At 66.6% G+C, this 12,374-nt stretch overlaps 1 protein-coding gene across 2 annotated transcripts in view; it reads left to right on the top strand.

The window, feature by feature from the left end:
• Positions 1-12,352, top strand: part of PNPLA7 (patatin like phospholipase domain containing 7) — a 32,509-nt gene extending 20,157 nt beyond the window's left edge. For both annotated transcript variants that reach the window (XM_036022516.1, XM_036022515.1), the window contains exons 21-35: positions 1,171-1,320; positions 4,905-4,968; positions 5,196-5,364; positions 6,390-6,572; positions 6,887-7,005; positions 8,226-8,382; positions 9,026-9,142; positions 9,246-9,315; positions 9,946-10,062; positions 10,462-10,610; positions 10,793-10,945; positions 11,065-11,175; positions 11,553-11,637; positions 11,813-11,916; positions 12,020-12,352. In XM_036022516.1, the coding sequence (XP_035878409.1) occupies positions 1,171-1,320; positions 4,905-4,968; positions 5,196-5,364; positions 6,390-6,572; positions 6,887-7,005; positions 8,226-8,382; positions 9,026-9,142; positions 9,246-9,315; positions 9,946-10,062; positions 10,462-10,610; positions 10,793-10,945; positions 11,065-11,175; positions 11,553-11,637; positions 11,813-11,916; positions 12,020-12,118 (1,847 nt within the window). In that variant the 3' untranslated portion in view covers positions 12,119-12,352. The remainder of the gene's footprint in view (positions 1-1,170; positions 1,321-4,904; positions 4,969-5,195; positions 5,365-6,389; positions 6,573-6,886; positions 7,006-8,225; positions 8,383-9,025; positions 9,143-9,245; positions 9,316-9,945; positions 10,063-10,461; positions 10,611-10,792; positions 10,946-11,064; positions 11,176-11,552; positions 11,638-11,812; positions 11,917-12,019) is intronic.
• The last annotated feature ends 22 nt before the right edge of the window (positions 12,353-12,374 follow it).

Below are 12,374 nucleotides of genomic sequence, written 5' to 3'. Positions count from 1 at the left end.
GGCAGCAGCAGGGTCACTGCTGATTTTGTGGCGTCTGTGGACCATCCCCAGAGTCAAGGCCCCCAGCTCTCTGTGCCCTTCTGAGGGCTGCCTCCCTGTGCTCCTCCCCCGGGGCCAGAACCTGAGCCTCACCTGCCGTGGGGCTTGCGGCCAACCCTCGGTTTCCTCACTCTGGCGACGGCAGAGGTCACTGGAGAGACGGAGGGAGGCCGTCCCTGAGGAGGACGCAGGAAAGCCGGTGAGGGGGGCCCTGCTGCCCAAGTGCAGCCGGAGACCCGCCGGCCACCTCACTTCCAGCCCTGCCCCCGTTAGCTCTCGGCACCGCCCCCACCCCATCCTGCATCCCCCATGCTGGCCCACACTCCGCTGTCGGGACCTCCGCTCCTCACCGGGGCGGTGCGACTCGGCAGAGCCACAGTGGACGCACCCTCGGGCAGCTGGGCCTTTCTGCGTGTCCAGTGCACGTGCCTGGCCGTGCCCTCGGGGGCCAGGGGGTCTGTGCGGGAACAGGACGGCTGGGCTGGGGGGTGAGCGGCGGGGAAGCCGGGGAGAGAGCCCTCGGTGCGGCCTGGCCGCGGGAGGCCTGGGTTCGAGGGGCGGGTGGCTGGCAGGAGGGGTGCGACTGCCCCTCCGTGGAAACAGGAGACGCTGACGCCCGGGAAGTGGCTTTGTTGTTGGAAATAAACGTCGCCCGGGTCCCCCTGACGGAGGCTGACGGGTATGGACGTGGCGTCTCAGGGTGGGAGCTGTGCCCGCACTGACTGGCCCCTCGGAGGCTGGGTCCGCCGCCCCCAACCAGCCCCGACGCAAACGTGCCTGTGGATCCCACTGCTTACCGTTTCTGGAACGGAGGCCGCGCTCCCGGAGGGCGGGTTCACAGCACCGGCCTCACCGCCTCCACGTGCGCCTCCACGTGCGTCCGAGTCCCTGAGTTTTCTGTTCTCGGCTCCCTTCCCTCCCCTCCCGCGGGCCGAGCGCCGCTGGGCGAGGGGTGTGCCGTGGTCGAGGCCTGCGTGTCAGCGGGAGGGGCTCCGGTGCCCGGCTCTCGTCTCCTGCCCCCCCCCCCCCAGGCCGCCTGTGCCAGGGTGTCCTCGGAAACATCTAGAAGCCCCAGGGTTGGTCACGGGGGTGCCCCACCCCTCGCGCTGACCCCTGACCCTGTGCTTCCAGGTCACCAGTTCGGGCTGCACGCTGTGGGCAGCAAGTGGGACTCGGGGAACCCTGCCAGCAACCTGTCCACGGTGGCCGTCCTGCCCGCGTCCGAGGACGTGCCCCTCACCGCCTTCGCCCTGGAGCTCCGGCACGCCCTCAGCGCCATCGGTGAGCCCCGCCCCCCGCGGCCCACGGCCTGGCCGACCCCTGCTCCTGCCTCGTGGTCCTTCCAGGCTCTTCTGCTGCACCTGCGAGTGGTGGCGGTGCCCTCGCAGCCGAGCCTGGGGCCGGGGGGCTGCGCTCGAGCCCACCGCCACCGCCACCGCCACAGGAGCTGTGACGCCTGCCGGGCGGGTGCCCGCGGCTCCGCTGCCCACCGGGCCCTGCGCGGACCGGGTGCTGGTGGCCACGCCCCTCCGCCCCAGGCTGGGTTTGGGAAGCTTGGGTTGTGTTTCCAAATCCCTGAGAGCTGTCAGACTTTGGGGTTCAGAAGCGAGAAAGTGAGATCCCTGAGGACCCACAGGAATTCCCCCAGGCACACAGTTTATTCCTGACTATCGGCAAGTAGCAGGTTTTTGCACGGTTGTGCGAGACCACAGTGAGAGACGGGATCAGGCTGCTGTGACAGGGCGCCGCCAGGTTTCAGGGGTCGTCTCTAAAAAACGGCCCGGCCGCGGACGCACGAACGCTCTCTGTCGTGAAACAACGCAGCACCCGAGACGACGCCCGTGTCCACCTGATGCAGACGCTCGGTGCCAGGGAGACCGAGCAGACGCCAGACGAGGGCGACTTGTGAGACCGAAAGTCGCTGCTGCACCTGTGCAGCGTTCACAGGTTATTCTCCAGCGAAGCCTTGAAGCACAGAGGGCACTGCTGGCCCTCAGTCCTGTTTTCTGTGTTGTGACAAGCTCCCCAGACCCGGAGCTCTCTGCTGAGCGCGCCCGGGGGCCCGGCCGTCTGCGCGGCCGACGGCCTTCTTCAGACGCGCTCGTTCCCTGCCAAGGGGGGGGAAGGTTTTATTCTGGAGTGGAAAGGTTTCACTTTGAAGTAATTGTAGGCGCACAGGAAGTTGCAGAAATAGCAGCGAGATCCATGTGCCTTTCCCCCGGTTTCGTAACCGTGGCTTCGGGCCCGAGAGGCAGACGCTCGTCTGCTTTGTGCGTGTCCTCGGACGTCACTGGTTTTCGGGTGGCTGTGCCCACACGTGCAGGTGCGCACGTGTGCTCGCAGTGCATCCATGTGCGTGCACCTGTGCATGTGCGCACACGTCTGTGCGTTACAGGGAAACCCCAGAAACTGGGTTCTTCTCGCCGACACGGGGGGCGGGGGCGGGCACAGACCAGCAGGCCTGCGGGCGTGCAGGCACAGTCCATCGGTGCTCAGTTCCAGGGGGGCGCGAAGGCCGGGCGGCCAGAGGAGGGGGGCCAGGAGTGCCCCCCCGCCCATGCAGCAAAAGAGCCAAGAGAGCGAGTCCTTCGTGCTGAGGACGTGCACAGGTGGGGGGGCGGGATGAGGGGGTCCCTTCTCCTTGCATTTCAGCAGAATCTGAGGAGGACCAGTGTCACCTGTTCTTGGGATATTTGGTGGAACTCACCGGTGCAGCCATCGCGTCCAGGGCTGTTCTTGTTGGTTTCATTCTCGTCGTTTCTGGCTCGATCTTGGTGCCCGTGATAGGTCTGTGCAGGTTTTCTGTGGTTCATTCTTGGTGGGTCTCGTGCTTCTAGACACGTGTCCAGTTCATCCAGAGGATCCAGTCTGTTGGTGTACAGTTGTTCGTAGCACTCTCTTATGCTCCTCCTTATTTCTGTAAAGTCAGTCTATCATTTGTCTTAGTGATTTGAATCTTCTTTTTTTCTTTATTCATCTTGCTAAACACTTGTCATTTCTGTTGCTTCTTTCAAAGAACCAACTTTGGGTTTCATTTATTTTCTTTATTTTAGCTCCATATTTTTTCTTTTTTTCTGTTAGCTCTGGGTTTATTTTATTATTTTATTTATTTTTTTTTTATCCTCACCTGAGGACATTTTCTCATTGATTTTTAGAGGAGAGGGAAGAGAAAAACACTGGTGTGAGAGAGAAGTATCAATTGGTTGCCCCCACGGGCACCTGGACGGGGGATCTGCTCACAGCCTAGGTATATGCCCTGACTGGGATTTGAACCTACAACCCTTCAGTTATAGACGACGCTGCAACCAACAGAGCCACACCAGCTAGGGCAGCTCTGAGTTTAGTTTGATGTTCTTTTTCTGGTTCCTCACGGTATGAAGCTAGTTTGAGGACTTTCTTCTTCCTCACTGTCCACACTGGTGGCTGCGACTCCCCCTCAGCCCTCCTTTCACCGCGTCCAGGACGTTCCGGAACGCTGTGTGTTCATGTGCTTGTGGCACATGAAGTCTTTGCTGCTTCCCTGCAGCTTTGACCCACTGGTTGAGTGAGCGTGTATTGTTTAACTTCCACGTACTCGTGCATCTTCCGGTCTCCTCCTGTTCTTGGTTTCCAGTTTCACACCACTGTGACCAAGAGACGCTGTGTGACTTCAGTTCATCGAGCCTTGTTTTGTGGCCCAGCCTGCCGCACGTTCCGTGCACGCCGGGGAAGAGCGTGCGTCCGTGCTGTGGCGGCCTTCTTCCCGTGCGCCTCAGCGAGTGCTCAGGGGGCCTCCGTACGCTGGGATGTGCAGTTCTCCGGGACTGGGAGGTTTGTTTGGTGACTGGCCGTTGGGGTGCCTTCCTGCATCAGTGCCTGTGACATCACCCCCTTTCCTTGGGGTGCCACCTTGTCCTGCCGATGGGCAGAGTTCTGTCTGTGATCTGGTTACAATTCCTTTTTTGGATGAAAATGTTGCAGGTACTATCCCTTTTCTGTGGCTTTTTTTTTTCCTCTTTCACTGATGTCTTTTGGCAAACAAGTTCTTGGTTCTGATGTAGGCCAGTTTATCCATTTTTTCCCTATCTTGTTACTGATTTTTGTGATTGGTCATGACAGGAGGTAGCCAAGATTCACTTTGTCCCTGGGTTTCTCCAGCTGACCCAGCACCTCATTTAGAGAGACTGAATTCTGACCCCAGCCTGGCTGGGCCTCCTCTGCCACGTCAGGTGACCGTGTGTGTGGGCAGCCCTCCCTTCTCCAGACTGCTTCTGCTGAGCAGGGATCCGGCTGCTGTCTCGGCTGTCTGTCCCGAGCCCCAGCGGCCGCTCTGTGGACTCGGACCCTGGCCTCACTGGTTGGGCAGGCCCTGGCAACTCTGGACGAAGGCGCTGAGACGCTGCAGAGGCCAGATGCCTGCGCTGTCTGAGGCGCACACGTGGGGAGTTGTGCATCTCAGCCCCGGTGACCGCGCTGGGTCCAGCCAGCCTTGCTGACCTGCGTCTGGGAAATCGCATTGTCTTGCACTTTACGAGCTCATGAGTCCCCTGCCCCCAGCACACAGCCCCAGTGCTGCGGAGTTGCCAGCCCTTCATGTGCAGAGGGGGAGACACGTCCAGAGAAGCCCGTGCCCCTGGCTGGTGAGCCCCTGAGCGGGTGCAGTCCTCCCCGCCCCGGGGGCTCTGCGCCCACTTCTCCCCGTGCAGACCCACCTGCCCAGAGGTGCCCCTCAGGCCACAGGCACTTGGTTGTCGACAGGTCAAGGCCAGCCGCAGCTTCCAGGAGGGGCAGACGTGCTGGGGGAGTGGCTGCTCCTGTGGACGGCCTCGCTGCCTCGGAGGCAGGCTGCCCGGGAGGTTCCCCGTGACCCGAGGCTCTGTTTCCAGGCCCAGTCCTGCTGCTGACCAGCGACAACATAAAGCAGCGCCTCGGCTCTGCGGCTCTGGACAGGTACCCCCGCCTGCTCGTCACAGACCGCCCGGCTCCCGGCTCCCGGCCAGCCCCAGCACAGCCTGGAAACGTGCCCTGTGTCTGCACCCCCCGGGCCCTGCACCCCCGTGCCTATGCCCCCATACCCACGGGGCCCCGTGTCTGCCCTCCACGTCTGCGGCCCCTTTGTCTGTACCCCAGCTTGTCAGAGCACCACCCTGTCGAGGACCCCCGTCTGTGTCTTCCAGCATCCACGAGTACAGGCTGTCCAGCTGGCTGGGGCAGCAGGAGGACATCCACAGGATCGTGCTCTACCAGGCAGACGGCACGCTCACGCCCTGGACCCAGCGCTGCATCCGACAGGCGGACTGCATCCTCATCGTGGGCTTGGGGGAGCAGGAGCCCACCGTGGGCGAGGTGGGTGGGCCACCTGGGGCAGAGAGCGGAGCTGTGGGTGCGACAGAGCCGTGGGAGCGGGGCCTCAGTGGTGGGGCCGGGCGTTGGTCGGGGGCGGAAAGTGGGGCTGTGGGCAGGGCAGGTCCTTGCGGCGGCGGCCGCTCCTTCCTCATGCACACACGCACGCCAGGGAGCATCCTTCTGTTGCTCTTCCCTTTGAATGAAGTATTTCGGGAACTCGGAAAGGACGGGTAACAAGAGTTAACACCCAGATATTACATTCGGTAGCTGTTTTAGCACAGAGCAGAGCAGCTCCCCCCCCCCCACCCCCCACGGCCTCCTGTGAAGCTGGAGCCTCTGTCCGGGTTTCACACTTGTGCTGCGAGTGGGCAGCTCTGCCTTACAGGGCGAGCTTTTATAGAAACAGTGCCCTGTTTTTTTTTTAATCATTTTGAAATCTCCCTGTTTGTGAGTTCCCACCACCTGACTGCCCCGGTCTGTGGACTGGAAGGTCATTGCCTGCACGGGCCCACCTGGCCTGGAGGGTGTGCACCTCCAGGTCCGCCAGGCTTTGCAGGAGGCCTGGGGCCACGTCCGCCCCTCTGGGCACCGGCACTCCTGTCTCTTTCCTGCTTCGTGGGGATGAGGTGGACACTCTTCGGCCGCCATCTTCCATCTCCTTCCGCTTTCTGCCAGTGCTCTCCTCTCGAGCTTCTGCCCCCATCCTAGGGCAGCCAGAAGTCCCTCCTCAGTGACGCAGGTCCCTGCTCCCCGAGGAATGAGCCTCCCTTGCAAGGGAGTGTTTGCAAAATTCATCATCTGAGGTTTTCGCGTGTGTTCAAGGGGCCGTGTTCCAGGAGGCGGCCCGTGCACCGCGTGGCGGGGTCGGCGGTGGGGAGACACAGCCCGGGGGGGGGGGGGGGGCAGGGCAGAGGGCTTCACAGCCCAGCTGGTGTACAGAGCCGGGGTGCCACCTGGTCGCCACAGTGGCATCCAGCCCCATCCCGGCCTTCGGGCTCCCCTGACTGCAACTCTGCTCCCCGCAGCTGGAGCGGATGCTGGAGAGCGCGGCTGTGCGTGCCCAGAAGCAGCTGGTCCTGCTGCACCGGGAGGACGGACCCGCGCCCGCGCGCACCGTCGAGTGGCTCAACATGCGCAGCTGGTGCTCGGGCCACCTGCACCTGCGCTGCCCGCGCCGCGTGTTCTCCCGGAGGAGCCTGCCCAAGCTGGTGAGGCGCCCGTCTCCCCGTGCTGCTGCGGCCAGCGGAGCCGCTGCTCCCTGTAGAAGCGAGTGCAAACCCCGAGGCCCCGTCCCTGGGGGCGGGGGAGCACAGCCCACCTGCCCCCAGCTCCGTGCCAGTGCCTCGGCAGCTGCATCCGCGCCTGGAGTCTGTGCCTGCAGCGCTCTCCGCCCCCGGGCCAGGGTTTCGGCCGGGGTTGGGGCTTCCTGTCCCCCTGGGGCTGCCGAGGGGGCTGGCCGGTGGGTGTCGGACAGCAGCGGGGTCCGGCGAGCAGCCCAGCCCCTGCCGCTGGCGTCCCTCAGGTGGAGCTGTACGAGCGGCTCTTCCAGAAGCCCCCAGATCGGCACTCGGACTTCTCCCGCCTGGCGCGGGTGCTGACGGGAAACGCCATCGCGCTGGTGCTCGGAGGCGGCGGAGCCCGGTGAGTGCCGCCGCTTCCCCTGCTCTGGGCATGCGCGGCCCCCAGGCGTGAGTGTGCGCATGCTCCCTCGGGCTCAGCGCGCGAGGCCTAGGGGTGGCGCCCTCAGGCTGATGGCTCCTGGCGGGGTCCGTCACCCGAGCACCCTTTGCCGTACGCGTACCTGGTTACCACTCGTCCCCTCTAGCAGTTGTAGTGTGTGTCAGGAAGCTTCCGTGCGTTGCCTCTACTTGTAACCTCTGAGTGACCTTTCCCGGGCTCGGCGGGCTGTCCCTATTCTCACCCCTTCGGCGGGGTCGCGGGGGGCCCGTGCTCCGGTTTCCGTTGCTGTGGCGCCCGGCTCCCCTCCCGCGGCGCTGGTCACTGTCGCAGTTGCCATGTGCTCAGTGCCCTGGGCGTCGCGGTCCGGCCCCGGCCCCTCTCCGCCCTCGCTGTGCCGGGGCTCCGGGCCGCTGCAGGGACTTCCGCTCGGTGCGGATCCGCAGCCCGCTCTCCTGAGCGGGCTTCTGTCCCTCCGCGCAGCCCGTTCGGGGCTGGGCCCGTGCAGCCTGGCGCGGGGCTCCCCGCCCCCGGGGCCTGCTCGCCGCCGCCGCTGCACACCCCACTCGTCTTCCGGCCGCGCCCCCTCCACGCGTTTCCGCCCCTCCGCAGGGGGCGCCCCGGGGGCTTCCACCCCCGGGTCCCTGGACTCGTGGTGCACAGCCACCCGGCGCCTCCGGGCCCTCTTCCGTCGTCTGCTGTCCGGGTGTCCTCCGGCCGTGCTCGCGCGGTCTTCTCTCGTGCCCGTTATTTCTGCGAGTGGGGGCATCGCGTGAGAAACGGGAAGAGTCGCTGGCGGCTCGGAGCGACCACGCTCGTCGGTCTCCGGCTTTCCCACCCCTGTGGGGGCTCCTCTGTGTGCCCTTCACGCTGAGCTCCGAACCCCCTTTCCGGTGGGCCTGGACTCTGTCCTACGCCCCTCCTGAGTCCGCCCCGAGCTGGCTGAGCTGCACAGTCTCTTGGACGCTGGTGGGGAGACAGGGCCCGGAGCTGGTGGGCCTCAGGGGGCGCCAGGGTGGCGCGGCGCGCACGCATGTCAGCGGCCCTGCTGCGCATTGTCTGGGCAGGAAGGAGCTGGGCATCTCAGGAATGGGCGGGGCCGGGCCGGGCCGGCCTGTGGGGCACAGTGGCGCCGGGCCTGGTGGTAGCGCTCACTGCCTGCCCTCCACCCCCGGGCGGCACAGAGGCTGCGCCCAGGTCGGCATCATCCGAGCCCTGGCGGAGTGCGGCATCCCCGTGGACATGGTCGGAGGGACGTCCATCGGGGCCTTCATGGGCGCCCTGTATGCCGAGGAGCGGAACTACAGCCAGATTCGGATCCGGGCCAAGCAGTGGGCTGAGGTAGGGGCCTCCGCTCCCCTGGGTCGCAGGGCGGCGGGGTAGGAGGGCACTGGGGCCACTGGCCCTGCACATGGCTCAGCGGGGCTCCAGGCTCAGGGCGAGGCTTGCAGCGGGGAGGGGTGCACGGGGGCTGGCCCTGGTTGGTGCCTGGTCTCAGTTTATAAAGGTGCCCGAGAGCAGCACGGAGAGGTCCACGTCACCCACGGTTCCCCTGGAAACGAGAGGCACGGCCCACCCCACAGGGCCACTGGGGAGCACCAGTGCCCCCCAGGAGGCGGGGAGGAGCCCTTGCAGGTGTGTCTGTGGGAATGGCAGGCTCGACAGTTTAGGATCAGCCCCTCAGTGGGCCGGGGACACGGGGGCCGTGCCCAGTTGTCTGGTCCCTGGACTGGGGTCAGCTGGGCTGGGGAATGGTGGCTTGCTGCGAGATTTCGTTAAGGGGCGGGGGGCTGCGCGTCCGTCAGTTTACGAGAAGGGGGTCAGTTCCCGACACCCTTGTTCTGTTTAGGGAAGGACCCGCAGGTGCCCGTGTGCCTGCGCCCTGCGGGAGGCAGGCTCTTGCTGGGTCCCGGGGGGCCCCCTGCCGCCTGTGTCCCCAGGTGGGCTGCGAGTCCCCCTGAGGCCTCACTGTGCCCCCACTCAGGACATGACGTCGATGGTGAAGACCGTGCTGGACCTGACCTACCCCATCACGTCCATGTTCTCGGGCGCCGGCTTCAACAGCAGCATCTGCAGCGTCTTCAAGGACCGGCAGATCGAGGTGCTGCACTGGCCTGCGCTCCCCGCTCAGGCCCCTCCTGGCCCCTCGCCTCGCCCCTCGGCCTGGCGGCCAGGAGACCCCGCTGAGCCCCCCTCCCCCGCAGGACCTGTGGCTCCCCTACTTCACCATCACCACGGACATCTCGGCCTCAGCCATGCGGGTCCACACGGACGGTGAGCGCCTGTCCCACCCTGGGCAGAGGAGAGCCCGGGGGCTCCGTGCGTGCGGGGGTCCGAGCACAGAGGTGCTGTGTGGTGCCCACGACGGGCAGGGTGTTGGGGAGACAGCCAGGAGCCCAGAGACGCCCGGAAGGCCAAGAGGAAAGACTCTGGGAGGAGGAGGAGGTGGCGTGTGAACTGGGTGGAGGGTGAGCGAAGGGCCCCTCAGGCCATGGGGGGGCTGGTTTGTGCTGGCTGTGGGCGAGACTGCGGTGGGCCTGAGGGGGGCGCTGTGCTGCGAGTGGCACTGAGGCCTGGGCCCGGCCGTGTGTCTGGAGCTGCTGGAGTGTGTCTGCCGCTGTGGGGAAGGGGGTGGGGCTGGGTGAAGGCTTGGCACCTGGTGTTGGCGCCCGGCATTGGCACGCGGAGGCGCCCTGGGGTGCGCCTGGCTTTCTCGGCTTTGGGGAGGATGACGTCCGGGTGTGTCCGGGCCCAGTGCTCTGGCCAGAGACGGGACGTGTAGGCCCGGACCCTTCGCAGGCCAGGCATGAGCCGAGGGTGCAGGGCAGGAGCGAGAGGCCAGGGAGGCTCCTCTCCTGGCCTGGGCACGTGCGGCAGCCTCCCCGCCCTTTGGACCCCTCCCAGGCTCCCTGTGGAGGTATGTGCGGGCCAGCATGTCCCTGTCGGGCTACATGCCCCCCCTCTGCGACCCCAAGGACGGACACCTGCTGATGGATGGGGGCTACATCAACAACCTCCCAGGTACTGCCGCCACCGCCTCCGCCCCCGCAGCGCTGGCGCACGTTTCCTGCGGCGTGTGCCAAGGGAAATTGCAGGCTGGCGCGGAGCAGGGAGCGCGCGCGCATGCGCACACCGGGGCGCCGGGAGTCCGGCATATGGCTCGTTTGTCAGCTCGGCGGCGCTCAGAGCCGGGGCCAAGGAGAGGCAGGGAGCAGCTCCCTCCTGTCTGCGCCCACAGTGGGAACTAACAGCTCGCAGGCGTCGGGCGTGCGGTGGGGGGGGGCCCCCTCTTGGGCACACCTGTCACCTGTTGGACAGTGCTGAGTACTGCGCTGGCCTCAGGGTCTATCGGGCAGGCTCTGTCCCCGCCTGGGGCACCGCGCGGCTGTCCCAGTGGTGACAGGGCTGCCTCTTTCCCAGCGGACGTGGCCAGGTCAATGGGGGCAAAGGTGGTGATAGCCATCGACGTGGGCAGCCGGGACGAGACGGACCTCACCAACTACGGTGACGCACTGTCTGGGTGGTGGCTGCTGTGGAAGCGCTGGAACCCCTTGGCCACCAAAGTCAAGGTGGGGGCGCAGCCTGGGCTTGGCGGGCCCTGCCTCCACTCCTCGCAGCCTCCCCACAGCTCCTGCGGGCCGGGTCGGCCTGGGGAAGGGCTGGGGCGGAGCTACAGCTCCCCTGGGGAGGGGCGGGGCGGGGAGGGGCGGGGCGACCCCGGGCGCTAGACCAGGCAGCTGTGCCGCGGCAGGTGTTGAACATGGCGGAGATCCAGTCGCGCCTGGCCTACGTGTGCTGCGTGCGGCAGCTGGAGTCGGTGCGGAGCAGCGACTACTGTGAGTACCTGCGCCCGCCCATCGACAGCTACGGCACCCTGGACTTCGGCAAGTTCACCGAGATCTGCGTGAGTGGGGGCGGGGCGTGAGGGCCAGTGCGGTGCGGTGTATGCCGCCTCTTCCCGACCCCTGCCCTCTGAGCACGGGAAGTGGGCCCAGCACCCGCCCGGGTCCCCTCTGTGTGCAGGAGGTGGGGTACCAGCACGGGCGCACGGTGTTCGGCATCTGGGCGCGCGGCGGCGTGCTGGAGAAGATGCTGCAGGACCGGCAGGGCACGAGCAAGATGAAGGCAGGCGACGTGAGTGCCCAGCGGGGGCCCCTCTCCAGGTCCCCTCCTGTGCCCTGCCCTCCTCCTCCGCGCCACCCGAGCAGGCGCCCTGCTCCCTGCAGCCCCTCTGAAAGGCCCTCCCGGCAAGAAGACCGAGTCAAAGGCAGGCAGCAGCTCTGGGGGCTGCCTCCCGGCCTCTGCCTCCAGGTCCCTCTCCAACCCTCCGGAGGGGATGGTGGTCTCCGTGGGGGTCTGCTCAGGACTCCACCTGTCGTTCTGACCCCTGCCCCTACTCCGGGGGCTGGGGATCCTCAGCGAGCGAGGGCCACAGGGGCCACAGAGGGGCTGCGGCAGGGGTGCGGGGAGCAGTGGCTTGGGCTGGACGTGCCCTCTGCCGCCCCCTGCAGGTCCTCACCTGCCCCAACGCCTCCTTCACCGACCTCGCGGAGATCGTGTCTCGCATCGAGCCCGCCAAGGCGGCCGTGGTGGACGGTGAGTCGGTGGCTGGGGACCCGCGCCCGCACAGCCGAGGGTGCTGGCGGCAGTGTCCCAGGCCCTCGGCACACGCAGCAGGCCCCCCGGACCTGGAGGCTGGGGGTGGGGCCCTGCCCGCCCCTGCAGGACGACTCCTGCCCTGGGGGGGACCGACAAAGCCCCCTCTGCCCAGACGAGTCCGACTCCCTGACCGAGTGCGAGGAGGGGCTGCCGGACGGCTTCCAGGAGGCCTACGCCGACTTCCAGAGTGCCCCTGCGGACGCGGGCTCTGACTGGGTGAGCCGCCTGCGTGCGCCCACTGGCTCTGAGGGTCCCCCTCCCCACCCCCGGGGCCGGTCCTCCAGCTCGCCCCCACCTTGACGGTGCGGTCTGCTTCCAGGAGGAGGAGCCCTCGCTTCGCCACCAGCACGCCCATCTGGATTCCCCTAGGCCGCCCCAGGACGCCTCGGCCCCCTGGCGCCCTGGCCTGGAGGGGTAGAGGCCCCTGCTGAGGCCCGCACACCTGTGGGCCTGTGTCGGACACCACGGCTCCCAGGGCAGGGGACCCGGCCGGAGCCCGGGGCTGCACGGGTGTGGTGGCCTCCCCGCACTGGCACTCCTGCACACACAGCGGCCCCGGGGGCCGCCAGCCCAGCGAGCCCCAGGGCCTCTGAGAGACATCGGAGCCCAGGTGCTCCCGCCGAGTGCGTCAATAAAGGCAGACGTGACTGTGTGGGGTGTCCTGCCTGTGCTGA

This window comes from Phyllostomus discolor, chromosome 3 (genome assembly GCF_004126475.2).
Source record: "Phyllostomus discolor isolate MPI-MPIP mPhyDis1 chromosome 3, mPhyDis1.pri.v3, whole genome shotgun sequence".
In the NCBI taxonomy this organism is placed as follows: domain Eukaryota; kingdom Metazoa; phylum Chordata; class Mammalia; order Chiroptera; family Phyllostomidae; genus Phyllostomus; species Phyllostomus discolor.
This window is presented reverse-complemented; position numbering and strand designations above follow the sequence as displayed.